Genomic DNA, 26,884 nt, shown 5'->3' with positions numbered 1-26,884 from the left:
CACTATTATTTGGTCCATTCAGTGAAGAAGTGCTTACTAACCTGAAGCTGGGGATGAATACTAATAATCAGACAGGACTTAGTTGTGCTTAATAAAAAAATTAGGTAATAGTGCCCTTTCTTTAGAATTCTAGATTTGCAAGGGAACAAAAATGGTCTGGTGTAATATAAATGGAAAAAAAATTTTAGCAACAAAATGGAAAATGCTTTCAGAACAAAATCTGTGAATTTTTATTTAAATTTCACACAAAGTTTGTTGAACAGAAGGATCACCCAAAACACAAATACTTCTGTAAGCTGAAATACTAATATATATCTGCATATACGAGCACAATGCAATATACCACAAATAGATGTTCTAAAACAGCTTAGAAAAAAAAAATTAGATCACATGTTTTGTGTTTCCTTGATGTAATTTCCTGTCAGGTGCATAAAATTTTGGGATCAATTAACAAACAGATTTAAGCAGGTACTTAAAGGCCACAAGTAATTTTACTGAACAAGTGGGACTCATTAGAGACTTTAAGATAAGCCTGTCCCAATGCCCTCAAGTCAGCAGGCCTAGAATGTTCTGCCTCTGGCAGTAGAGAGTCCATTTCAGGAAATGAAAGATGCCAAATAATAACTGACCTCATTCTCACCTTTTACTAAGAACAGAAAGCTCCCAAACAAAGTTTATAAGAAAGCTGTAGGCAAGCCTCACTCATCATGCAGATGTGATCCTTTTGAAGTCAACAGGCAGGATTAACATTTGATCTCTAATATACAGAATACATACAATAAAACTTGCACTGGTTTTACGATGGGAATGTAATTCCTGGCTCAGGAACTGCAAATCTGCTCTGTAAGCACAAAATGTATTTATTTTAATTCTTCTTCTTCTTCAATAAAACCCAAATATAGCATTCAGTATAAATTTAAGTACTTTATATATGAAACTGATTTATATAATATTTGAAACTTTACAGAACAGTACTAAAGTAGTCAATAAAAAGACTAGGTTTAAAATATTTACATTTTATACATAATTTCCCCCTAATTACAATTATTAAATGATCTTCTATGGTTTCCTTATTTTTAGGGAAAAGCTTTTAATAACTAAAACCTAATTTTGTATTACTTTCAAATGGCTTTGTATTTAAAGAGAATTTTATCAAAATCACATTTCCAATGCAAAACATTATCCCTGTGTTTAGTAGCAGTTTTTAATATATATATATGTTTTATAGCTGTTTTATAATGCAATCCTGTTTTCTATAATAAACAGTGGAGACCTAAATAAGAAAATGGCACAGTATGAATGGAAACATTATATTCCCAACTCTTAAATCCCTTTATGTCGTTTGGCTTCTACAGTATCCAGTTTCTTCATAATTTATGTTATTCTTCCAGTATTTTCAAGGAATCACAGACTCAATGCTTTAGATTTTTGTGTCATCATCTTTTGAGAAGTTATTTCCTGAAGGTAATTCACAGAGACTATCACCATCTGTGCTGAAATCATCATCGTCATCATCATCAGAATCAGCCAACACTTTACTTGGTGACTTCTTCAGTCTACTAAAACAAAAATACAAGTCTTTGCTATTAAAACTGCACATCTACTTGTCAGTGTTTTAAGCTTTGCATAAGTGTTCTGCATGTAGGATTTACATTTTTAAAGTATGTCAGAGAAACTTGTGCTCCAATAGGGGTAATTTAGCATGGACTACATCTTACATGAAAAAAACATGTAAGAGAATGAAGATCAATCAATCTTATTTTCAAGCATCTCTAACTAAAGTCACAGAGAGGGGAAACTGTAAACTTTGCACACGAAGATGGCTGAGGAAAATTAACACAGGATAGCTGTACCTCAGTCATCAGCAGGAAATTTTTATCGCTACAAATTATAAGAGTGCCAACTCCCACTACCTTTTCCCATGTTTTTTTTATTCCCTGCCTCAATGACTTTATTCAGTGGGCAGATCTTGGAAAGAAGGTTTGGTCACCTAGAGCACCTTGGAAAGAGTGGGAGAACATCTGTAGAGAAAAGAAATGCAGAAGAGTTTCACAGGTCTGTCTCTTGAACTCTGTCTGCTTATGACAAACTTGAAGTTTGTTAGAGGAAGCTCTCAGTTTATGGACTAAAGGGGCAGGAGATCAATCTTGTGAGTGGTGGTGTGATACATAATTGTAAATCTGACAAATCACCCTACCTTAATTCCTTCTTTAGACCATTAAGCTGTCCTTGCAATTGTTCATTCACATCTAGTTGCTCTTCCAGTTCTCTCTGGAGTTTCTTTTTAGCACTTTCCAGTCTGTCTACTTCTTCTTCAGCTTCTTCAACCTGACGTTTCATTGCTTTTAAACGCAAACTCAACTGAAATATTTACATGTCAGCTGATTAGAAGACTATTTTAATAAAGGAATTTTATTCTTCCAGCATCTATGAGAGGGAGAATAAAGACACAACTTTGCCAGTGTAGTGACACTGTAATCCTATGCTTCAGAAATATTTGAAATTCAGTATTAGACTTCAAGAAAAGTGATGGGATACAATTTTTTAAGAAGAAAAAACAGCAGCAAGCAAACACAGTTTTGGTAGAGTAAGACAGTATTATGTGATAGCAAGAGCTGGTTTTCAATAAGGAAAGACTGGAGCTATAGTGTGTCTAAGGTAAGCAACCTTTCCAGACAGTTACTATATAAAACATTTTAAAAACTCAAGAGGATTTTACAAGATTGTTCCCTTAACAGATGTCTGCCATTTGAGACATGCTGTTCATTCTCTAGGCAGAATATTAACTATTTGACTCACATACTGAAACAAACCATATTTTAAGCAAGGAATCAACAAAGACCACAGGAATGGTAGAGCACATTGCTATTAGAATATCAACATATGCTTAATACTTACAGCCTATGTTTAACAATAAATAACTTTTCTTTAAACAAAATTTTATAGTGGCAAAACAGAATATATTATTTGTTGGTGTATGTATTTATAGGACCATATGTTGGTGGATATATTTATAGGATCATATACTGTCTGTTATTGGCTTTATTTCTTAAAATAATTATTGCATTGTTTCTGCAAGTGCTTTCTTTTCATAATTTTAGAAATTAGTAACAGTAATAGACAAAAGAACATTATGACAATGGGAACTGCAAATCTCACTAAATGAGAGATGATAAACAGAGTAATCAGTATCTACCTATATTTTTCTCATATTTTTTATATATGATTTATGTTAGTAGGATTAATATCAGACATTTGTGTGTTAGTCTTTCCCTCTACCTGGTCCTTCTGATCAGTCAATGAGAGGTGTTCATCATCTACTTGCAACATTAACTCCTTCACTTTTCTCTCAAGTCTGCGGTTACTTAGTTGGAAATTTGCTCTATCCCTAGGAAAAAACCAAAACAAACATAAGATTGGCTTGTAAAAAAAGGAACTCAAATAATTCCAATCCTGCTGACATAATTCCTTAGCAATTGTCTAAGAATCAAATAAACACTAATGGCCCCTGCTTTGATTTACTGATTTTCCATGCTACATATTAAGAAATTTTTTCAAAAGCATGAACCACTAGGGGGAATTTCTTCTTTCTCCAGAGGAACATTTAGGAAAACAAAAACAAAAAACCAACATTCTACCAAGATTAAACAATGAAGTGAACATGAAAATGGAAGTGTTAAACTATAGTTAATATTTCTAAGCCTGTTACTGATATTAGACACTGACAAAATAATCAGGTACGGAACCATGTTAGCACGGTGCCTGGTTTTAAATTTGTAAGGCAGCTTCTAGTGTGCTTTCTGTCAAAAAGAAAAGTCACAATACTTGTATGAAACAGTAACTATTTTAACTTTGTGCTTGTGAGAGAGAAAAGAAATCCAGTTAATTGTATTAGAGCCAATATTAGTAAGAGGCCATATTAACAACCATAAACATGCATGTTTTGGTCTTAAACAACTAGTTTCACCTCTCTTCATTTTCAAGTCGTTCTTCCAGCTCTGTGATCCTTGCTTCCATTTGAGCAACAAGTCCCTCTTTACTGTATCGGTAAGAACCCTCCAGGTGAAGGATTCGGCTCTTCAGGTCTTTGTTCTATAGTTGGAACATAGTTGATTACTATAAACATGCTCAAATTAACAAATATCACCTTAACACAAAATAAATTCTCCAGGCAAATATAAGGTGATCACTGTATTTTAAATTTAGTAAATACTGAAAGAGAGAGTCAGTGAGATTTTACTGTTTACTACAAACAAATCTTCTATTACTGTGCTTTATTAAAAAGAATTTAGTGTTAAGCTCGAGTCAAGTTTTAGGCTTAAATGGACCCTAGAAGTTCACATGGTTGCAAGTCCCTTCCAACAGCATTTTTTAATATGCCAAAGTTTTTCAAATAGCATTAGATCTGTCTCATTCTCCACACAATTCTTTCGTCAAATTCTGTATTCTTCCCCTGTAACTCACTGGTGTACAGCTACAACAAGCAGACAAAGAAATTACTTGCATCCAGTATCTCTTTGCTCTATTACAGCTGTTACTGTGGTTTTTTTTTCCTTTCTTCACTATCCAATGCTACTCCTACTACATAAATAGTTTGAAAAACTTTGCAAGCTTCATGATTTGTAAAAGCAGACTTTTTTGCTCAGATTTACACTTTAATTTTTATGAGGCTAGGTAATTTAGTTTTTCAATGGGGACCCAATGATAAAGTTGCCAGAAAAATAACCAGAAGAGGTACATGAGGAACAGAAAACAAAGCTCTGTTACAGAACTTCAAACCATGATCTCAGATCTCAAACAGTAAAAAATCTACGATAGGAAAGTCAGAACTAAGGTATAAGGATGTACATGGGATTCTTTTTTCTCAAACATTTAAATGGGATCAGTGTCACATAATTTAAGGCACCAAATCAGGTGTTTGGTATAAACGTTCTAAATTCCCATTACAATATGTTTTATGTTCTTTAGACTGTCAATAACACAAAGATTGCTAAAATAGCTTTCCTCTGGATCTCAACTAGGGGATTTGATAGTAACCTTACTTTCAAAGACCACTGAGCTGCAGAATAAACTGTTGCAAAAAGCTAGAAAGTATTTTTAATGCCCTTTCTATCACAGATATTGAAACTGAAACATGAGTCATATTCCTTCCTAGACAACAGGCAGTGGCAGTTTTCTACCAAATCAGTATCGTTTTTTCAGAGGCATGCCATTTTTTCACTTGTTTGCACCTACAGAAGAAAATACTCCACTGAAGTCACAATTGCTTGAAATTATCTTCAACAGTGTTCCTGAAGTGCTTAACTTTGAAGAACAGCTCCTCCAAAAGTAGTCAAAGGCTTTACAGCTAAACTGGATAACAGTGTCTTTGATATTCTACAATCTTTTCTGTATAAGTTCTTTCTAAAAGTTTCTATATTGATATCTCAGTTTTATTCTAAAACAAGTATAGCATATCAACTGTCACATTTCTTATTTTCAATGTCTTTGATCCTCAAATGTATAGACAGAATCCTGCACTCACTACAACAAAAGTGTCATATTATATAAAACACATGTATGCGCAGTATGAGTGTTTAACATATGAAATATATAAACTGTGACAAACCTCAAGCTAAACGGGGTACAGAAAGAAACAAATACTGAGAGAAGACCAAATTCAGGATCATAATATTTTCTTTTGAGTATCAGTATTAAGATACTCATAGTTTTTTATCTGTTCTTACTAACACATACTTCCAGCAGCACACTATGGTGGGATACCATAGTGCCAGCTACTAAATACTATATTCCTTAAATACTTATTTGAATTTCCTAATGAAGGCAGATACCCAGCCCGTTATCTTGCTAGTGTGATGATATGCAAGCCATAATTACCTGTCTTTCCAATGAAATTTTGTCACACTCCAAATCTTGCTTTATAGCTCTTTCCTGAAGTAGCTCTGTCCTCATTTGCTCAATCTATTTTAGAAAGACAGAAATTTTAATGAAAGATTTAATTTATATTTATCTATATCATGAAGTACATATACCTATGCAGTGAGAAAAAATTTGCTCTTAGAATTCAAGACATATGCATGATTTCAGATGAAGTTTACAATTACAATCTTGAACAGAATTTTCTGCTTCAGGAAGCCTATGGTACTCACAGTGCTTATTATATGCGTTTCCCAGCCACAATGTGTATTGTTGATGTTCGGTATATATATTTTGTAGCAGGGAACGGAACTCAAAAATGCTGCATGAGAGACATTTCCTGTGGCAGGGAACTGAGTTCTGGAACATCACATCAGTCTTCAAACACCTTCTACAGTTTTCTTCATACTTAGGTCTGAAGCTCTGAAATGGTGCCTTACCTTTAAACTATTGACTAGTCTACTTTAAAGTTCCACTTTATTAAACACAAACTGGTAACTGCAGAGAAGTGCCTAGAACTCAGTGAGATACTCTACAGGCAATTACAGTTTTCTAGGTCCGTAAGAATAGTAAAAGCTCTTTTTCAGCAGACTCTAATGCATACTGGATATGAATATGGCTCCTCACATCCAGTCAATTTTATGTCTGTCATACTAGCAGAGCACTGACTTCTGGATTTGGGGATGGGGTGGGTTTTGTTTGTTTTGTTAAAATACAACTTTTGCTACAGTTTCTGTAAATATTTCCGTTGCATATTCAGTAACCAAAAGGAAAGTATATTTTCCATATGTACAATGTTAAAAAGTACCTGAACAATACAGAATCAAGATAAGAATACAGAACTAGTTTGTTTTGTTTTATCACACTATTGGACTTGACTGAAAAAAAAACAACCCACTTCTGAGTATCAAAGAGAAACTCTAAACTGCCTAACAGCTGTTGCTGAAACTTCAGGGCTCAGGGACAAGGTCTGTAGTGCCCCAATGCTCTTCTAGCATTCTAGCCTCTCTTTCCTGCTGAGACTGCCCCCAAGTCTTTACAAATGCCTTTGCAGGCACAGTTAATGTTATCACAGCATTTGTGCTATTCCCTGCACAATGTTTACTATGATATCACCTGAAGAACACAGTGAACATCTATGTCAATCACTGTACCTGCAAAAAGACTGACAAAATTTTCAGCGGCCACAGCCTTCTTCCCTGCTTTACAACAGTTACTTATGAACTTGCATAAACACTCCATCACAGTTAAGCAGCTCTAAGTTACAGATTTATCTACCAAAGGTCTTTCAAAAGCCATTGCGAATTCTTGCATAAAAAATCCAAAAGCAATGCTAGGAATGTGAAGGTTAAACAAGTACAGCACATGAAATTTTACCTTAGGCCTTTTTTCTTTACATTATAACATTAAATGACATAGCTTTAGTTAATCATATGTTTAAAAGAAATCATTGACACTGTTTCTGTAGCTTTGAAACTAATATATAAATACAAACATGGTAGCAATGCATGCAGCTGCTCATGTTATGTAACAGTATGGTTTCAGAAAAGTAGAAGGCATTCCTGAAAACTTAGGTCATAACAGTTACTGGACTACAAATGTTAGCACATTCCCAGTGTTCTCAACAGCTGGGTAATTTCCTTAAAAGCTCTCACTGTCACATAGAAGTCTAATGATAATATTTTATACTTATATATAGAAATATTTTATATATTACTACATATAAAAAATTTATAACCACTCGTGAACAATAGCTGTATTTATTAATGAAGTACATAAAAAAAGTTAAAATGTGAGGTATTACAGAGAGTTTATTCTGCTGTAATTGCTTTAGCCATGAAGACAGACAGAAAAAATAAAGCAAAATTTGTAATAAAATGAATGACTAATGAAGCATGCAACTGTTAACTGAAGAAAGGGTTTTTGTTTTATGTAGGAACCTGTTTAATGGACCGCTCTTAAGTTCTACTGTCCTCTTACTGTGCTCAAAGGCTGTGACAAATTTGTGCAACCTTCCCAAGATCTCAAATTAAGGAATTATTTAGAGGGAAATATAATACTTGTCAAGATGACTACTACTGTTGTTGGACACAGAATCCCAAGGTTGGAAGAAACCTCAGGGATCATCTACTCCAACCTTTCTAGAAAGAGCACAGGCTAGACAAGATGGCCCAGCACCCTCTCCAGACGACTCTTGAAGGTGTCCAACGTGGCCGAGTCAACCACTTCCCTGGGGAGATTATTCCAATGGTTGACTGTCCTCACTGTGAAAAATTTCCCTCTGGTGTCCAATTGGAATCTCCCCAAGAGCAACTTGTGTCCATTCCCCCTTGTCCTCTCCATGGGACTCCATGTAAAAAGGGAGTCTCTATCTTCTTTGTAGCTACCCCTTAAGTACTGGTACATGGTGATGAGATCCCCTCTAAGCCTCCTTTTCTCAAGGCTGAACAAACCCAGTTCTCCCAGCCTATCCTCATATGGCAGGCTGCCCAGTCCTCTGATCATCTTGGTGGCCCTTCTCTGGACCTCTTCCAGCCTGTCCACATCCTTTTTGTATAGCAGGGACCAGAACTGTACACAGTACTCCAGGTGTGGCCTGACAAGCGCTGAGTAGAGTGGGATAATGACTTCTTTATCTCTGCTGGCGATGCCCTTTTTGATGCAACCCAGCATCCTGTTGGCCTTCTTGGCCGCAGCAGCACACTCTTTGCTCATGTTGAGCTTCCTGTCCACCAGGACCCCCAGGTCCCTTTCCACAGAGCTGCTCTCCAGCCAGGTGGATCCCAGTCTGTGCTGCACTCCCAGATTATGTTTTCCCAGGTGCAAGACCTTATACTTGTCCTTGTTGAACTTCATAAGGTTCTTGTTAGCCCACTCCTCCAGCCTATCCAGATCTTCCTGCAGAGCAGCTCTCCCTTCTGGAGTGTCTACTTCGCCACTCAACTTGGTGCCATCAGCAAACTTCATCAGGCTAAACTTGATTCTGTTATCCAGATCACTTATGAAGATATTGAATAACATTGGGCCCAGTACTGATCCCTGGGGGACTCCACTTGTGACACCTCATGGTAAAAGGAACCTCACAGAAATAATGGGGAGAAAGAAAAAGTACTATGGCTGATTAGGATCAGAAAGCTACATGCAAATATATACAAGAGCTGTAAAAATGAGAAGGGCAGCAGGACACAATTCTTGCTGGGGGTGGGTGGGGTGGGTGTGAAAACTCTTTTCACTTATCTCCTTGCACTTTTCATTAGTAAACACGTTATTAACATGCACAAAGGAAAAAAGCAGTTGTCTGCCAAAATTTGCTCAAACTTCTCACTTATTTCACAGGAGTTAAGATAGGCTCTAGGTATGTACCATGCAGAGTTTTGTGCTTCATATTCTGTCTTTCCTATATCTGATATATTCTAATTATGTTAAGAGAATAGACTATTTCTGCAGCTTAAGGCAAAGTTATCACAACTGGATTTGAAGAATGCTAAGAACAAAGAATTGAGAAAAGCAATAGTATCAGACTTTACAAAGCTTTATTAGACGTAACAGCATTTTGTGCCAGTTTTAGGATTAGAAGCAGCTGTCGAGTTCATTATTAGTGAAAGCAATATTTTAGATGTCATTGTTTACCATCTTGCACTAGGTTCACAGCCTATGGTACTTCTTAATACCTAGGTAGGAGAAAGTATATCTATATGTGCCTCTATATATATACACACACACACCCATACACATAATTCTTAAGTATGTGACTAAAAAAATGATGTTTAACAAACAAGCTGAAGCTAAACAAATTCCTTTGATCCTTCATAACTGAGAAATGACCTCCATGTCCACATTTTCATTTGTTTGCTTCCAACACCTGGTGCCAGCTAAAGAGCAGGTATGGTACTATCCATTGGGAACGCTTTACCAAAAGGAAGTGGATGATGCAGTAAACACAATTTTATCCTTCTGTATTTATTCTAAAATTGTCATGGAAACTAACTAGTCGATTCTTCACACTTACTGGAAACAACTCTGAAGTCAATAGATTCATGTTTGCATTTTCACAGAATACAAGAATTGATGGGGGTATCTTAAGCATTTTTCAACTATGTTTGCAAAAACAAAATGGCATTTCACTTGTTTGTAGGAAAAAAACCATCATGTACTAAAATGCCCTGTCCCTACTCGCTTTAGACTCAAAGGGCAGCCGAGTGCTCTAGCTTTCTACATGTGTGTTTATTGACCATTTTGCTCTTTCCAGAGTTGCTAGTAGCTTATAATTTAAAAACTAATAGAATATGATCCACTTTTCCCAAAAAATTTTTTACTGTTTCCACTTTCTTGTGGTACTTCTCGAAATCAAGGTAGGGAAGATGAGAACAGTGTCTCATGCAGCCATTCCCAGATTCAAAAGGGTGTTTAAATTAAAAAAGGGTATAATTTCATGGTAAATGAAATGTGAACTATCAGCCTTGCCAATGTTTATTCAAACATTTAACTTCATGTAAAAAAGAACCAGTTGTTTCAATTTGTTTTTACTAGAAATTTGAGTATTATAGTTCATTATCAGTATATTGAAATAACACATTTATAATAAAAAATTTATAGAAATACAGATATTACCAAAACAAATCCATTATAATTTCTTATGTCATTATAAATGCTCAGCAGACCCTGAAATACTCTTTAGTAATTTCACTACTTAAGTCATTCTGGCATAAAATCAAAACAAAGCAACCTTTGTAACTCATGTGTGAAATAAGAAACCCCAGACCTCAAAATAAACATATCTTTTACCCATTATGTAATATTTTGGTCACCCATCTGCATTTTAGGTTTCCATTCAGTTAGCAAATTAACTTACTATAGTACCCACTAGTGCAGCTATGACTATGGTTCTTTTATCCCAGGCTTATAACACAGGCATGAACTCTAGTATTAAAGGCTTCCTAGTTCAACAATAGCATGACCCACATTATTATGGATCCTTTACATTCTATTTCACCCACTGACTCAGAGTCTGTACAATAACAGCAAAAAGACTATATTGCGATTGCATAGCATCTGAGTAACCTGAGTCCCAGCAGGTAGTAATGGTGCCTTGGTGTTGCATGCACATAAGATTTACTTTCTGTAATCTTACTATCAGTAAGATTAAAAAATTGTGATTTTTCAATCTGAGATACTTTCTACAACGAGGCTTTCTCTGAGAGCCTCACCACCTAAAACTAAGCCTACGATAGCATCATCTATGCATGCATCAATGATTACCTGGTGAAATATCAGAGGGTGATACTGGTCTTCGGTCACTACATGCAATCTGTGTCAGTCTTCCAGTTAGGAAAACAGGAAAAAATTGGTCTGTGATGACGTGGAGAGGCATATTTAACTATGTTTGTGAACCTTGGTTTAGTTTTTTTTTTTTTGATTTACATAGTCTGCTTAAGTATAGTGTATTAACCGTATTGCTAATCATTATCTAGTTAATAAATATTGTTTGTGATTCTAATAACACTTTTTTCTCATCATTATACAAGTTAGAAAACTTGTTCAAGTACCTGTTCTCTGCATCTACTGATCCTCTCAGACAACAAATCTGAATTAGTCTTTTCTTCATCAAGCTCAAGTCCCAGTTGAGATAACTTGTCCTAAGAGGAACAAAGAAAATTAATTTCAATATACTGCTTTCCCATTCTCTTCAGGTTGCTACCAGGCCATTCTTCCTTAAACTTCAAGGGCTCAAATTGCCTGAAAGACTAGGCTTGAAAAGTGAAATGCCTCTGTAAACACATAAAGAATCTGGAAAAACAGATGGCAGGTAGATAAGCCTTTAAAGTGAATTTTTTTATCTGACAGAAGTAAAATAGATGTTTAATTTCCTTTTCAAATCACTCCCAACAATTTCAAGAAAATAAGAGAAATTCTGTAATTTTTCTAGAGTCTGTTTTTAGTCTAAGTCACATTATAGATTTGGAAGACAAATTTCTTCTCATAGGAGTACAATAATTTAACAGTGTTTGTTCATAAAAGTCAAATGACAGCTTAGTTGAACTGAACAGTTATAAAGCTAACCATGTAAGAACATAGAATAACAATGTTACTTAGGCTCCTGAAATGAACTGATACTAGATGCTAAATAGAACTTAGAAATAGAAGTACTTTTGAAGTTCTGAGTGATGGGCCTACAAACAAAAATACAATTTTGCCTGATACTCCAGAAAAAAATAATTAAAAAGAAAGTAAATTAAAATAATGAAAGAACAATTGCAATTTAGAACATATCATGCTACAGTAGATACGCTAACAGACCACCTTTAGAATATACCAGAATAATTCCTGCAGTAGTACTACATGGAGATTTTCAACAACATCAAGTTATTTTGTCTCTTCCCAGGCAGAATTAATGTGAAATACCAAAATTATTTTCATCAGTTCTCATAAAAAAAACCAACCCTTAAAAATGTCTTTTACCTCCATTAGTTTGATTTGTCTTGCCCGATCGTCTTTTAAGTGGTTTTTAGCTTCCAGTTCATACTCCAAGACTTTCACAGTCTGTTCTAGCAGCTGAGTTTTTGTTATTGCCTCATCCTGAGCTCTTTGGTGGTCCCGCAAGTTTTCTTCCATAAGACGCATCTGAAAAAATAAAATTAAGGTAATACACTTTATACTGTACTTTCTATAAATAAGTGATGTCACTGAAGGGGGCTGACTACAAACGTAACAGATATGGAAATGTGACAGGAATTGCATCGAGTTATATGTTTTTCAGAGTAATTTTTGTTTTATCCACAAGATGGCACTAAGAAAATAAACTTGGATTAAACATCAGATCTAAAGAGATGCTTCACACTACAGGTTTTACAGTGACAATTATACATAGTTGGGTTTTAAAATTTATTTCTTTTTACCCAGTTATAGCAAGCCAAAATTTTTACAATTTTCTAAATGGTTATATCTTTGCAACTTTCGCAATATTCCTTTCCTTTTCAGACTACTGATAGTTTAGCTTTTAAATAATTCTGTAGTTTATGTCTGCGGCACTTTGATGACTGCATTTTACCAACGACATCATTGCTAACATATATATACATATTAGTATAACTTCTAGAAATAGTAGGGCTATCTGCTGACGACAAAAGTTTCTGATTCTAATGACAGCAGGTAATCAAAATTACCTGAAAACATTCACGGTACTTAAAAATGTAAGTAGTGAGAGGTGTTTTAGGTGAGACTGATCATTCCTTATTTTTGTAACTTAACTTGTGACATGTATATAATATATGAGTGTTTGTTTTCTTCAGCATATGGTGTTCCATAGTCTTCCTCTTTTTAGCCAAGTGCTTATTTTAGAGATGAAGCTAAAAATAATGTATTAGTGACTGTTTCCAGAGTTTGCTACCTATTGCTAAGTCCTGACAACAAAACGTTGGACATCTGCATGGCTTGGTGAACAGCTGTTGAGAGATCTGTATATTAATAGCATTTCATATGCATTTAATGTTTTAGAATGACACTGGATTGACAGCTTTCAAGACTGGTATCTTTTATGTATCCACAGAGAACTTACAAGAGACACAGCACAGAACTCTCATACTGCCTTGCAAGACTGTTTCATAATTTTTCTGCTAGAACAAGATGATACTCATGTTGCCATGATCATTACGATCCTTTGCTTTTGTTGAGGCTCTCAAAGAGAATATTTTGTGCACTATGACACCTACCCAAGAGGATTTTCACAGACAGACTCTTTCATTTCACATTGAATGGAAGGACTATCTATTTGTACTTCTTGTTAAACACAAAGGAGAGAGAGATAATGAAGACTTTAAATTGTCCTGAATTTTTAGTCTCTCTAGGAAGTCTGCTGTTTTACCTGCCTATCCTATATTTTCAGATTTTGTTTCCTCTTTTGCAGCTAGTTGCCATACCACATTTTTAATGCCCTAGGGTTTTAAATATTGCCTCATGGAAACTGAGAATTCCACAACCAGTAATATTGTGTCCTTTATATAGAGTTTGGATTATCTTTTTTGTCAAATAATGAAGGTTTCTTTTGTTCTGAAATTTTTTATTTTTATTTGCTTTGTAGTTGTAATAACTAACACTAGAAGTATTTTTCATAACTGTAATCACAGTGTGCATACATATTTATACACATACATCTCTTTTATTTAAGCTTTCTATTCTCATTTATTCAACTGAAGGGTCACTTTCTCAATATCCCAGTTTTATCTTTCACATTAAATTATGTGTCTTCACCCCTTTATAAAGGCTCTCCATCTCTGAATGGGATAAATATAGAAGGAAGACAGAATAATATATAGGAAATATACTTCCTTCTATTGCTGTTCCTTTAAACTGAATTTAAAATAAGTTTGTTAAGGGGAATGGCATCATAAGAGAAGTTCTGAACTGGAAAAATCAAAATATTCTACATACAGAAAACACCTGTGACCAGTGTACTCTCATAGCTTTACCAACTGCAGAACAAGTATATGCCGATCTTTAAAAGACTGGATTGCCTTTATGGCAAAATTTACATGCTAAGAGGCAGACACTTCAAGACTGTGGTTGATTCTTGGTTGCATAGACACCATCATTTAAATCTGCCACTTGGCTCATACAAAGGAAGAGGAGAATGTATGTCAGCTTCTTTGGAGACAGAATTTGGATTTGTGGTTGGTTTCTCTGCCCTTACCCACCCCCACCCCCACCCCCCACCAATAACTGCTGGGGTTTTTTTTCCCTAATTCAAGAATATTTCCACATTCTCAATTTCTTCAGTATCAGGGATTAAAATAGCAGCAGATCATCAGTGGAATCCTTGTCATATCACTTAAGATACATTCATTTGTCAAACAATGCATTAATCTGTCACAAGCAGGAACTACATTTCCCTGGCAGACGTAACACGCTGATCATCATCATGAAGAAAGAAACTCAAAAGCATGCTGATTGAGGTCAGCCTCTCATGATGAAGTACACAAAAGTGTGATAGCAAGTATTCATTATCATGAAAAATATCTGAGCTGATTTCTAGGTCAAAGGTTCGAATTTGTCACTGAACTTATGAGTCATTACCTCATCCTGCATTCTCATGGTTGTCAGGCGTGATTTTTCTACCTCAAGATTTTTTTCTTTTAATTGTCTCTGCACATTTGCAAGTTCCTGGTGATTTTTCTCCTTATATTCATCAAGCTGATTCTGAAGCTCCAGAGTTGATGTTCTTGAGAACTCTACCATTTCAGACATCTGGGAAAAAAGTACGTATCATTTTTTTTCCTAAAATAATGCTACAAAAGGTTCTATCATGCTTAATACACCAAAATGATTTTTTTTCTCTAGCTTCGATATTCAGCTCAGTATTTTCAAATGGAAAATTTATCAAACATGTTCCCAAACAAATGAATTTCTATGCAGAAGTATGAAAACAGAAAACAGTAAGGCTATTTTCTAGTAGTATGTGTGGCAAGACTATTTTCTCTTTTTGTCTGTCAGCAGTTCTTCCAGCTGACTGACGTAATGAACTGTGAAGTCACACTTCAGTATATCAATACTAAGTTGTACGGTTTACACGCAGAAGGCAAAATAATTCTAATGCAGTAGCATTTAGAGAATCAGCTGTAAAACTCTGAAATATTGCTGTAGCATACATTAGAACTGAACTCAAATCTGGAATCTTGCTTAAACAAAACAGAACTGTTTCACAACAGTATTTTGAGATAGCAGTGTTCCAACTACTGTTCCAGCCCCAAAAGCTTTTCTTGATAATCTCTAGGTCAAAGAGACTAATAGTAAAATTTGCATTTTGCTTTCTTTTACACATTTAAAAAAAAATATACACAATTGGGCAGCTCGGTTGCTTCTTTCTGTTAGATATCTGTTAGATATTCAGATTTCTGCAGCCTCTTTGGAGTGAACTCACCTCCTCCTGTAACTTTTTAACAGTCTTGTTCAGTTGCCATCGTTCATTCTCCATTTCATTCTTTATCTGTTTTAACTGTTCCTTCTGTCGAGTTTCATCTTTTAACTGCTGAGTTAACTGTTGCCGTTCCTGTGAAATACAACGGATGTTCTCCTGCAGTAGATTTTAAAAAAATATATATATAATGAAATGTAGTCCCTCTTTTCTAACACCTTAATACCGCCAGCTGTTTTAACATTAAGACAAACTTTAATAATAATAATAAAAAAAAAACGTTATGGAGATAGTTTGCTAGCCAGTAAAGGAAAAACATTATTTTAGTGATGCAGTGCTTTATCCTTCCTATAAATTCCTAGAACACTGTTACAACGTTTGTAGGACCAAACATAGGCCCTTTTCATGATTCTGTTACATGCAAAGGATACACTCCTCTGCAGTTGCACACGTCAGGAAATCCTACCTCCTGCAAAAGATTCAATATCCATTTCAGAATTCACATTTTCCTATATGCTCTTTTTAACAATCTGTTAAAAGTTTTCTCAACAACCATCTTTTTTCCTAGGCAAAAAAATAAAACAAAATACAAATCTCTTCCAACAATGAGTGAGAAATAACTAGTGGTGATTTTTTTTCCCCACTGCTGTGCTTCTATAGTACCCAGAAGCCCTAATCAAGATGATGCCTCATTTTGACAGATGCTGTGCAAACAGAACTTTGCAGCACTTAGCACAGAAATCCCCTTCCTGAAAGAACTTTTGCCATTAATGTTCAAACCAGACCATCATTATCTAGGTTAAATTTTGAATGAACTGCAGAGCTATGTTGTATGCTCATCTACCACCTACATCTATCCAAATGTGTCTACTATTACATTCAGGATGTTTAAGAACGTACCACCTTCCAACTTCTAAATACTGTTCAGCAGCAGAATAACTGACTTTCTCTACTTCATTCCAATACAATAAAAGCATGTTTTCTTCCATCTGCATGTTGGGACTCTCACCTCTTCCTTCTCCCCCCATAATGTAATACCGCAATGACCCTACCCTAAATAGACACTACAAGACTAGAAAAAGGGGTTGTGTTTATTAAGTCTGAGAGACACCATTAAATTCACTAAAATTAGATCATGGACAGTTTAAATTGTTCCCACAGAAAAATGTAATTAATTAAAATCACCATAAATTGTAAAAAACATTCCAAAATATTGTTTTACCTGTTAATACTAGAAATACAAAGTTCTGCTGAATATCTAATATGAATATCTATGATGCTAGCTTTATTACTTTTCAAAAAACTTTAAATGTGAAAACACAGTAGTATTTCTTTAGGCAATATAGATCGGAATCTCAAAAAGTAATTGTTCTAAGAGAAAAGAAAAAGCATTGTCAGATGTTAGAAGTTAGAGGTTTCTTTAGATTCATTGTCTCTTTTACGTTCCTGTATAACCTGTCAACAAAAGACATCTCTGATACAAACAGGAAGCATGGTGGATGCCTAAGTCTATACATAACCCAAAAACATGCTGGGCAGATGTTGTTCTGCAAAGCCTAAATCTACACCAGACTTGGTTTAGCTGACAAAGGATTTTAAGAACCCTGAAAAGGTACAACTTTAGCACTTCAGTTTAAAAGCTGCTGAAGCCTTGGGACTCTGCTAATGTACCATATTTGAACAGGTTATAAAAACCTCATGTGCCTCCATCAGCCTTTCACAGATCATTTAACTTCACCACTTGTTTACACATCCTTGAGAAACAAACTGCACAGACACAGGTCAGTGAAATACATGGTGGCAGAATAATAGTGCCAGCAGGATGCTGTTCTGCATTTTTCAGTGTGCTGAAAAGGGAAATAAACATCAGAGCAAATCTATTCACTCTCTTTACTTCAGAGTTATCATCAACAACAAAAAAAAACAATCAACCAAACAGAACAATCACTAATATGAGAAGACATTTCCTCTACCAACTAGGGCAATTGCCAAAGTAATAATAGGTATGAATAGTTACAATATTAAAGGAAAATAATAAATAGGGGGCTTGATGCAAGCAGTGCAACACCTCAATTTTCATCAGATCATACTAACGTTTGTCTGATTTTCAGTTATGTGGCAGACAGATGCCTGAGACTGAAATCTAGCTTTTTCTCCTTTTGAGTTATATTCTGGCATCCTGAAAAGAAAAAAAATCTGTACTTTTCACGTACTGCATCTCCCCATTTTCACCAACATATTTTCACTGCTTGTTACTAAGAAGGGAGATAACACAAATACTAAGTACATTACTAAAAATTAGGAAGTGTTGCAAACTTTTAATAGAAAATGCAATTCCTAGATAACTGACCTGTTCCAAGGAGAAATTTCAGTTTTGCTGAGTTTGTTTTTAGTTAGATCAGTAATAAACTAACAGTGGCAATGCTACTTCAGAGTATCATGAGAACTGAAGTTCAGGTGCTTCATGCCTTCATTTTCCCATATCTGTTAAAATCTCTCATGCCCATGTCCCTCTTGTGATGCATCAGTATCTGTGTTGAGTGATCTGATGTGCCATAAGAATCACAGGAGTAAGCATTTCCTGGACCCAGTAAAGATTCTATCACTTTCCAGCCTCCCCTTCTGGTAGATCACATTTATTAGTGACAGGAGAAAGCAAAGGCTTCTCTGGGCCCGTATAAAGTATATGACTCAAAAAACAAAAATTTACACCAGTGTTGTTTCTTACCAAATCAACAAGTTTTTAATGCATGATCAAATGGTTCACATACACAACCATTCTCTTTGGAAAAGTGTATAATAGCTGATTGCCCTTTGGGCTTGATGAATTCTGCTTGGCTGGAAATGGTGGTTTTCCTACTGCACTATTCTGCATAATTTTCTTTCAAAAATCTATTTAGTAGGTGCCCATATTATGATCTGTATTATTTAGCTAGTAACTATGCCATAGAATAATTTATTCTTCAAATAGTGAAATTACCACTAAAGCATGAGAAGGTCCTTATTGTTTTGCTAAAATGTAGCCAGCTGAAAACTTGATAAAGTTGATAATAGGTATACGTTAAAAATATTCCTCATGAAAACTGAGCACAGCAACAGGAATGATCTGTGTTTTACTGAAAATCCTGCATTACATTACAAGAATGAAGTAGTATCTGTTGTTATTCAGGGGAAATAACATGTCATATATAGTTTCCCATCAACAGTCATTTTCCTTGGGCAACATAAATAAGAATACGGTATTTCGCTTTTCTAGATTAGCTGACAAGAAAAAAATGCTGATAAAAATTAGCATGCCCAGCTTAACATCAATATTTGAGATAGACTAACATGTCATGCTAGAAACAATTGAACTTCCATTTATATCACTTTGCTTAACTCAAGTATTAAAAAACATGATGCAGTGGAAATGTTACTACCAACTACCCAAATGCTGCAGTTTCCTCAACATCTAGCCTTTCAACACCATATACTGAATTTCAGTATGTGATATCTGGGATGTCCAATAGGACAGCTTCAATAGTGAACTCAAATGCAACCTCTAATTTGAGTCCCCTTCACATACAAAAATCCTTGAGTACTCTTCACTGGAATTGGCTGACCTGTCAGTTATGGTATAACCACAAGTCAACTAAATGGTCGGTTACTTCCCAATTTAAAGTCTATCTGTAGTGGCAATTAATTACTTTGTGAAGAAGCTTAAGTGTTATTTCAGCGCAAGTGATGCTAACTATACAGCAGCATTTCTATGTTTCAGGCTGGTGGAAAGACAGTGCTCCAGAAGATAGGGAGCCATAAAACAACAGAACACACTCACATTTCCACATACCCAGAGAAGGAAAAAAAAGGCGGGAAACAAAAATAGTAATCTGTTTTCATAGTAAACTATAAACTTATAACCTTCCTTATTTTTCAGAAAAATATTAGCTGAACCACCTCTTTACAAAATCAACCAGTTCTTTCAACTGATAACTGAAACCTATGAACATATTTCAACTTACAGTGCTCTATCATTACTTAGCACAATGAAAAGCTGCATATTCTTCCACCCATGGAAAGGATCCTATGTCCTGGTTGTTTAATTTAACAAGCACAGAATACTTGGCACTGCCATTCATAATGTAGGTATAATTGCTATTTTTTAACATATTGCAGTACCATGTATGCTATGGTTAAGGTGTATAATAATTATATTATTTCCTTTCTCAAGAGAGTTCTAAAGAAACTCCTCAAAGTCTTATCAATGTTGCAAAAATGTTAAGCAGTATTTAATTTCTCAATACAGTAGACTAAATAGAGGAGGCTACCCTGAAACAGAGGTTATAACACAGCATGAGACACTACAAAAAATACTACTTGCCTGACCATCCATAAAGAAAATTTCAATATATACTGGGGTTGATTTTAGACAAAAGCATTAAAACAGATTGTCTCTAATAATTAAGTGTATTCCAGCTTTACCTTTTCTGAGTAGAAATTCAGGATGGAGGAGGAATAGATTTGGCTGTGTTTACAGTAACTGTTACAATTCTATTAAGCTTGTCGTTGTCTTTCTTATGCTAGTCCCCCATTAAAAGTCATTTGTATTATGTAAAAAGCAAGATGGGCCAGTCAGGAATTAAGTTCCCACTGTGATAAGCATTATTACCATGCCAAAGTTTGTCATCTAAATTACCAAAGGTAGTGCAAGGCCAAATCAGCCTACTGTACAACATTGTTCATTAAAACAAGCAAAAATCTAAAGAGCGAAAGGCGGAATTTTTCTAAACAAAAAGGACCACTGATTTCATCTTGATGTCAGTTAGTGCTCGTATCTGGTGGAGGAGTGTAGAATCAGAAGGAGGTTTAACTTGGTGTGCCAGAAATTAGAAGTTGTGAATAAAATCACAAGACAGACTCTTCTATCTGTCACCTTTCCTAGATTAATTAGGAGACCCAGCCTGGAGGCAGCATTCCTTGGTATGATGCCCTGAAGGATGTCTAAACAGAAAAGAAAGAACACACATCTGAAGCATCTTGACCCAAAGCTAATCAAGATGCAGGAGATGCTAATCAAGATGCAGGAGGTGCACTGATTCATGTTGTGCAGGAAGGTCAAGCCAGACTGCGATAGGAGTTCTTAGAGAACAGTGCTAAATGCAAGCCAGTGATGAACAATGGGCCATGTCTTGTGACTGTGCAGACTATCAGCAATACATAATTGCAAATTTAGAAAATCATTGAGGTAGAACAGATAAAGTGATTTAAAATGGAAAAAAAAAATCAACTGACCAAAAGCCTCAGATGAAACACTTTTTGATGTAGTTACAAGGAACATCAGCTTAAAAACATAATTTTGTAGAAACAAAAATTCCTTGCCCATACTGTTAAAACCTTAAAGAATAATGTGCTTCAAGAATATAAAGACATAGTAGTATTTCCTTCTTGTTGTTATTGTCTTCTTTTTATTATAATTAACTGAACCATGAGACCATGCTGATTAATACAATCTTCCCTTCGTTTATAATCCACTTATAGACAAATTTATTTTTCAGATTTTCAGAACAGTAATGTAAAATTTCTGTTGAAGACAACAAGGGAAACATCTGTTCAATTAAAAAAGGGTCACTAGCCACACAGATGTACCTCACTTTTGAGCCTGATTTGTTTGACAGAATCACTGAAGAACTTTGCTCTAGAAGCAAAACTAGAGAATTCTAAACTATCTGACACTGTAGAAACAGATGCTTCTTCGGTACATGTACAAGGTGAATTACAAAGATGAAAGATTAGGTTTACAACTTTTTCAGACACAGAATACTATGTCAGTAAGAGTTTTAAGATTTATACACATTCATCTCCTTACTAAACAGATCTGAATTTTCATTTCATCTGAATCATTCTTTCTTTACTCATACACAATATTGCCAACATCTCTCTCCACTGCTCTGAAGTAGATACATTCTCCACATGATTTATTTCTCGGCTAATCTGGGAGAAAGTATGTTCTTTCCTGGATACTGAGTAGAGTAAGGAGCAAAGTGGAAAGAGGACTTCATACAGTTTGAGAGGCTGCAAGTCCTAGTGATATGGGTTAAATTTCTCTGGTGATGAAATATACCACTTCCATGCAACATTTGCAAGTAAGACAGGTTTGGAAAAAATAAAAAAGAAGTTAATTTACTCATACTTGACTACTACCAGTATTTGTATTTGTATCCAAGTACAGCTTTTCATTCTTTTACATGTAAATACCTACACACAGAGTAGATTGCTCATTCAAAATAATAAAACAGGTTTATAAAACCTTAGGTAATTTATTTTGTGATTCATCTCCCTGAAATTTTGCTAGATCCATGGAAGTAAAAAAACCACCACCAACAACAACAAAACCCAAACAAACCCCAAAACAAAACAAAAAACTTCAAGTGGTAAGACTTTAGCAAGAAAACAATTTTAATGAAATGCTGAAATGCTTTCAGGAAACTTCTGAAATTGCAGAGAGGTCTGGACTTTAAAACAAAGAGTACTTCAAAAACAATGAGATGTTACTCTGCAGAAAGCAATGGTGACTCAAGAAAGAAACAGGAAATTTAAATATCCCAAATTGCTCTTATTCTACCTGGATATCTTCCAGTTGGCTTTCCAAAGAGCTGTTTAGCACTACCAATTCTTTTGCCTCCTTTTCAGCGTGTTTCAAAGCTTCTTCTAATTGTTGCTTCTCCTCCTGCAATGATACAGAATCACAGAATGGTAGGGGTTGGAAGGAACCTCTAGAGATCATCCTGTTCAACCCCCCGCTTAAGCAGGGACACAGAGCATGGCGCACAGGAACACATCCAGGCAGATTGAAGGAGACTCCACACCCTCTCTGGTCAGCCTGTTCCACTGCTCTGTCACCCTCACAGTAAAGAAGTTTTTTCTCATATTGAGGTAGAACTTCCTGTGTTCCAACATGTGCCCATTGCCCCTTGTCCTGTCACTGGGCACTATTGAAAAGATCCTAGTCCTGTCATCCTGACACCCACCCTCCAGATATTTATAGGTATCAGTGAAATCCCCCCTCAGTCTTCTCTTGTCCAGACTGAACAAACCCAAGTCTCTCAACCTTTCCTCAAAAGGGAGATGCTCCAGTAGCTCTCCGCTGGACTTGCTCAAGCAGTTCCATGTCCTTCTTAAACTGGGGGGCCCAAAACTGGACAGAGTACTCCAAATGTGGTCTCACTAGGGTAGGGTAGAGTAGAGGGGGAGAATAACCTCCCTCAACCTGCTGGCCCCACTCCTTTTAATGCAGCCCAGGATACCGTTGGCCTTCTTGGCCACAAGGGCACATTGCTGGCTCATGGTCAGCTTGCTGTCCACCAGCACTCCCAGGTCCTTTTTAACACAGCCTCTTTCCAGTAGTTCAGCCCCCAACCTGTACTGGTGCATGGGGTTGTTCCTCCCCAGGTGCAGGACCTTGCACTTGCTCTTGTTGAATTTTATCAGGTTTCCCTCAGTCCAGCTCTCCAGCCTGTCAAGGTCTTGCTGGATGGCAGCACAGTCTTCCTGTGTATCAGCCACTCCTCCCAGCTTGGTACCATCAACAAACTTGCTGAGGTTACACTCCATCCCATCATCCAGGTCATTGATGAATATGTTGAACAGTAGTGGACCCAGCGCAGACCCCTGGGGAACACCACTAGTTATGGGCCTCCATCCAGACTCTGCTCCATTGATCATGACCCTCTGAGTTCTGTTGTTGAGCCAGTTCTCTATCCACGTCACTGTCTACTCATCCAACCCACACCTTCTTAGCTTGCCTGTGAGGATGCTATGCAAGACAGTGTTGAATGCCTTACTGAAGTCAAGACAGACAACATCCACTGCTCTCCCTTCATCGACCCAGTCAGTCACGCCTTCATAGAAGGCTATCAGGTTGGTCAAGCATGATCTTCCCTTGGTGAATCCATGTTGACTGTTTCTGATAACCGTCTTGTCCTCTACATGCCTGGAGATGACCTCCAGGATGAATGGCTCCATCACCTTTCCAGGGACAGAGGTGAGGCTGACTCGCCTACAGCTTCCAGGTCCTCCTTCTTGCCCTTTCTGAAGATTGGAGTGACATTTCCTTTCCTCCAGTCCTCTCCTGTCCTCCGTGACCTTTCAAAGATGATGGAGAGTGGCTCACCAAGAACATCCACCATCTCCCTCAGCTCTCACAGGTGCATCCCATCGGGGCCCATGGATTTGCGAGGATCCAATTTGCATAGGTGATCTCTGACCCAATCCTTCTCAACTGATGGTAAGTCTTCCTTTCTCCAGATTTTTCCTCTCTTCTCTGGGGGCTGAGACGCCCGAGAGCCAGCCTTAGCAGTGAAGACTGAGGCAAAGATGGCATTCAGTAACTCCACCTTCTCTGCAACCTGTGTCACCAGGGCCCCTTCCTTGTTCAGCAGTGGGCCCAACTGTATCCTCAGTCTTCCTTTTCCTGCTGATGTATTTAAAGAAGCCCTTCCTGTTACCTTTGACATGCCTTGCCAGATGTAATTCCAAATGGGCCTTGGCCTTCCTCATCGCACCTCTGCTTACCCTGACAACATTCCCGTATTCATCCCAAGTGGCCAGTCTCTTTTTCCACATACTGTGAACCTCCCTCTTCCATTTGAGTTTCTCTAGAAGCTCTTTGCTTATCTTTGCTTATCTTTGCGGGTCTCCTGGCTCCTCTGCCTGACTTCTTCCTCCTGGGGATGCACCAATCCTGAGCTCAGAGGAAGTGGTCCTTGACTACTGTCCAGCTCTCTCGTACCCCTGTGCCTTCCAGAGCCCTAGCCCATGGGATTCCTCCTAGCAGGTCTTTGAAGAGGCCAAAGTTGGCCCTCTTCAAGTCCAGGGTTGTAATCTAACTCGTGGCCCTGCTTCTACCTCACAGTATCCTAAACTCAACCATCTCATGGTCACTGCAGCCAAGGCCACCCCCAACTCTCACACCCTCAACCAGCCCCTCCTTGGAGTTTGTTAGGATAAGGTTGAGCAGCACATCTCTCCTCATTGGCTCCTCCACCACCTGCATCCAAAAGTTGTCACTGATGCTCTGCAGAAACCTTCTGGATCGTGCATGGCTTGCCCTATTGCTTTTCCAGCAAATATCAGGGTGGTTAAAGACCCCCATGAGGACCAGGGCTTGCAACTGCGAGGCTACTTTCAGCTGTCTGTAGAAGGCTTCATTAACTTCCTCTTCTTAATCAGGTGGCCTGTAGCAAACACCCACAACAGTGTCACCCATATTTGGCTATCCCTTAATTTTTAGCCACAAGCTCTCAACTTGTTCTCCTTCCACTCCAAGGCAGAGCTCGATGCATTCCAGTTGCTCCCTCACATAAAGAGCAACTCCCCCACCTCACCTTGCTGGTCTGTCTTTCCTGAAAAGCCTGCAGCCATCCATGACCACATTCCAGTCATGCGAGCTATCCCACCATGTCTCTGTGACTGCAGTGAGATCATGGCCCTGCAACTGCACACAAACCTCTAGTTCCTCCTGTTTATTCCCCATGCTGTGTGCATTTGTGTACAGGCATTTCAGAAAGGTGCCTGAGCACACAGGTTTCCCCGGAGGAGTGTACAAGGACCCACTATAGCCGTGCAAACCCTTGAGGTGGTTAGTCTCCTGGTTGCCATCGCATGAGGCTGCTACGGCACATTTATCACTGCTCAGGTTGCCCTGTCTTATTCCCCCATTGGGTGTGATGGCATTAGCATTGCCAGTTTGTCCCCCTCCCCCCGAGTTCCTCCGTTTAAAGCCCATACAATTTGATACATTTAGAATTAGCAGCAAGGCCTTCAATCTGACAAGTAAACTGAGCTATAAAGTATGTTCACTCTCCCCAGTTCCAAGCTTTAACTTGCTCTCACACCGGTTGTCACTGGGAAATCTTTCCTATACATGTCGGCAAACAGCATCCTGCTTCTTGGAAACCTGCTGGGTTTGCTTAGCCTTCCTAATGACATTGCCCATGCTCCTTGTCAGTTTTTGTTCTATAACATATCATTTGCAAACAGGAAGGAGACTAAAGGGGCTTGTTTTCTTAACTTACCTCATATCTCTTTATTTTTTCCTTTACTGAATTTTCTTCTCCTTTCATATTATCAATTTGTTTGTGCAACTCTTCAGTTTTCCTCTCTAGCTCATCAACTGTTCTCTTCAACTGTTCATTTTCCTCAGTCAGCTCTTTGACTTGATTTTCTAAACTATTTCGCACCTCTTGTGCAGTGTTTCTTTCACTGGCAAGGACAGCAGCACTCTACGAAAAACAAATTAAGTCATGTTTAGAAAAAAAAACATTTGATGCTGTTTTCAAAGAGAAGTTTCATATGTCACAACAGAAAATATAGCTAGTATATAAAACCAAAATGTTAACAAAGAATTTAACTTAAAGTCTGTATGCTTTACAAACATGTATTTTTATTATTCATACTGCTGTGGGAGAACACACAAGGAGCTTTTTTTTTTTTCCTCGCAGGCATATCTACATACTAAAGTAACATAAAACACCTGGAACAGTCTCATCCTGCCTTCACATATTTTCACCTTAACATCTTCCTCTTCACTGCCCTGAAAATATTTTCATTACCAAATCCCATTGTTAGGTAGGTAATTCCAAGTAATCTAAAAAACTTAACAGACATGAAAAGCCAATGGATGTTTAAGGAAGAACATACTGATGAGGAGTACCTTCCACAGCAACACAAAATTTAGGCAATCTTGCCCCACTGCTTATTCCAAGCACTAACATACAACACTACATCCATGCAACTATCTGTGGTGCTGCGGTAAATCAACTTAGGGAACAGGATCAACTGTAATATATAGACACACAGATTAACATAAAGAGATCTTGACACTAAAAAAATGGGGGCGGATGGGGGCAGACAGTGTTACTGAAAAAAAACCCAATCCATTTCAAAACACAGTCAGACAAAGCACTGTATCAGCACACAAGAGCAAATGGTGAGCAGGCACGAACAAGCCATATGGACTGGAAGTACCTTGCAGTGGTATTGGTGCAGCTCTACCTGCATGCCATACAGCCCTTACGTGGGGCT

At 37.1% G+C, this 26,884-nt stretch overlaps 1 protein-coding gene across 8 annotated transcripts in view; it reads right to left on the bottom strand.

Moving 5' to 3' along the window:
• Window positions 1–203: 203 nt before the first annotated feature.
• CGNL1 (cingulin like 1) overlaps window positions 204–26,884 on the bottom strand; it is a 65,350-nt gene continuing 38,669 nt past the window's right edge. For 5 of the 8 annotated variants that reach the window (XM_064456473.1, XM_064456478.1, XM_064456476.1 and 2 more), the window contains exons 9-19: window positions 25,876–26,082; window positions 22,425–22,529; window positions 15,830–15,982; window positions 14,986–15,156; window positions 12,376–12,537; window positions 11,463–11,552; window positions 5,878–5,961; window positions 3,968–4,092; window positions 3,280–3,388; window positions 2,198–2,361; window positions 204–1,559 (exon numbers count right to left, since the gene is read on the bottom strand). In XM_064456473.1, coding sequence (XP_064312543.1) covers window positions 1,421–1,559; window positions 2,198–2,361; window positions 3,280–3,388; window positions 3,968–4,092; window positions 5,878–5,961; window positions 11,463–11,552; window positions 12,376–12,537; window positions 14,986–15,156; window positions 15,830–15,982; window positions 22,425–22,529; window positions 25,876–26,082 — 1,509 coding nt within the window. In that variant the 3' untranslated portion in view covers window positions 204–1,420. Of the gene's footprint in view, window positions 1,560–2,197; window positions 2,428–3,279; window positions 3,389–3,967; window positions 4,093–5,877; window positions 5,962–11,175; window positions 11,235–11,462; window positions 11,553–12,375; window positions 12,538–14,985; window positions 15,157–15,829; window positions 15,983–22,424; window positions 22,530–25,875; window positions 26,083–26,884 lie in introns of those variants that run through there. The other 3 variants (XM_064456477.1, XM_064456479.1, XM_064456480.1) reach the window with 3 other exon arrangements.

Source organism: Phalacrocorax carbo, chromosome 7, assembly GCF_963921805.1.
Source record: "Phalacrocorax carbo chromosome 7, bPhaCar2.1, whole genome shotgun sequence".
Classification (NCBI taxonomy): Eukaryota; Metazoa; Chordata; class Aves; order Suliformes; family Phalacrocoracidae; genus Phalacrocorax; species Phalacrocorax carbo.
Note: the sequence above shows the minus strand (reverse complement) of the source record. Positions and strands in the feature narration are given on the sequence as shown.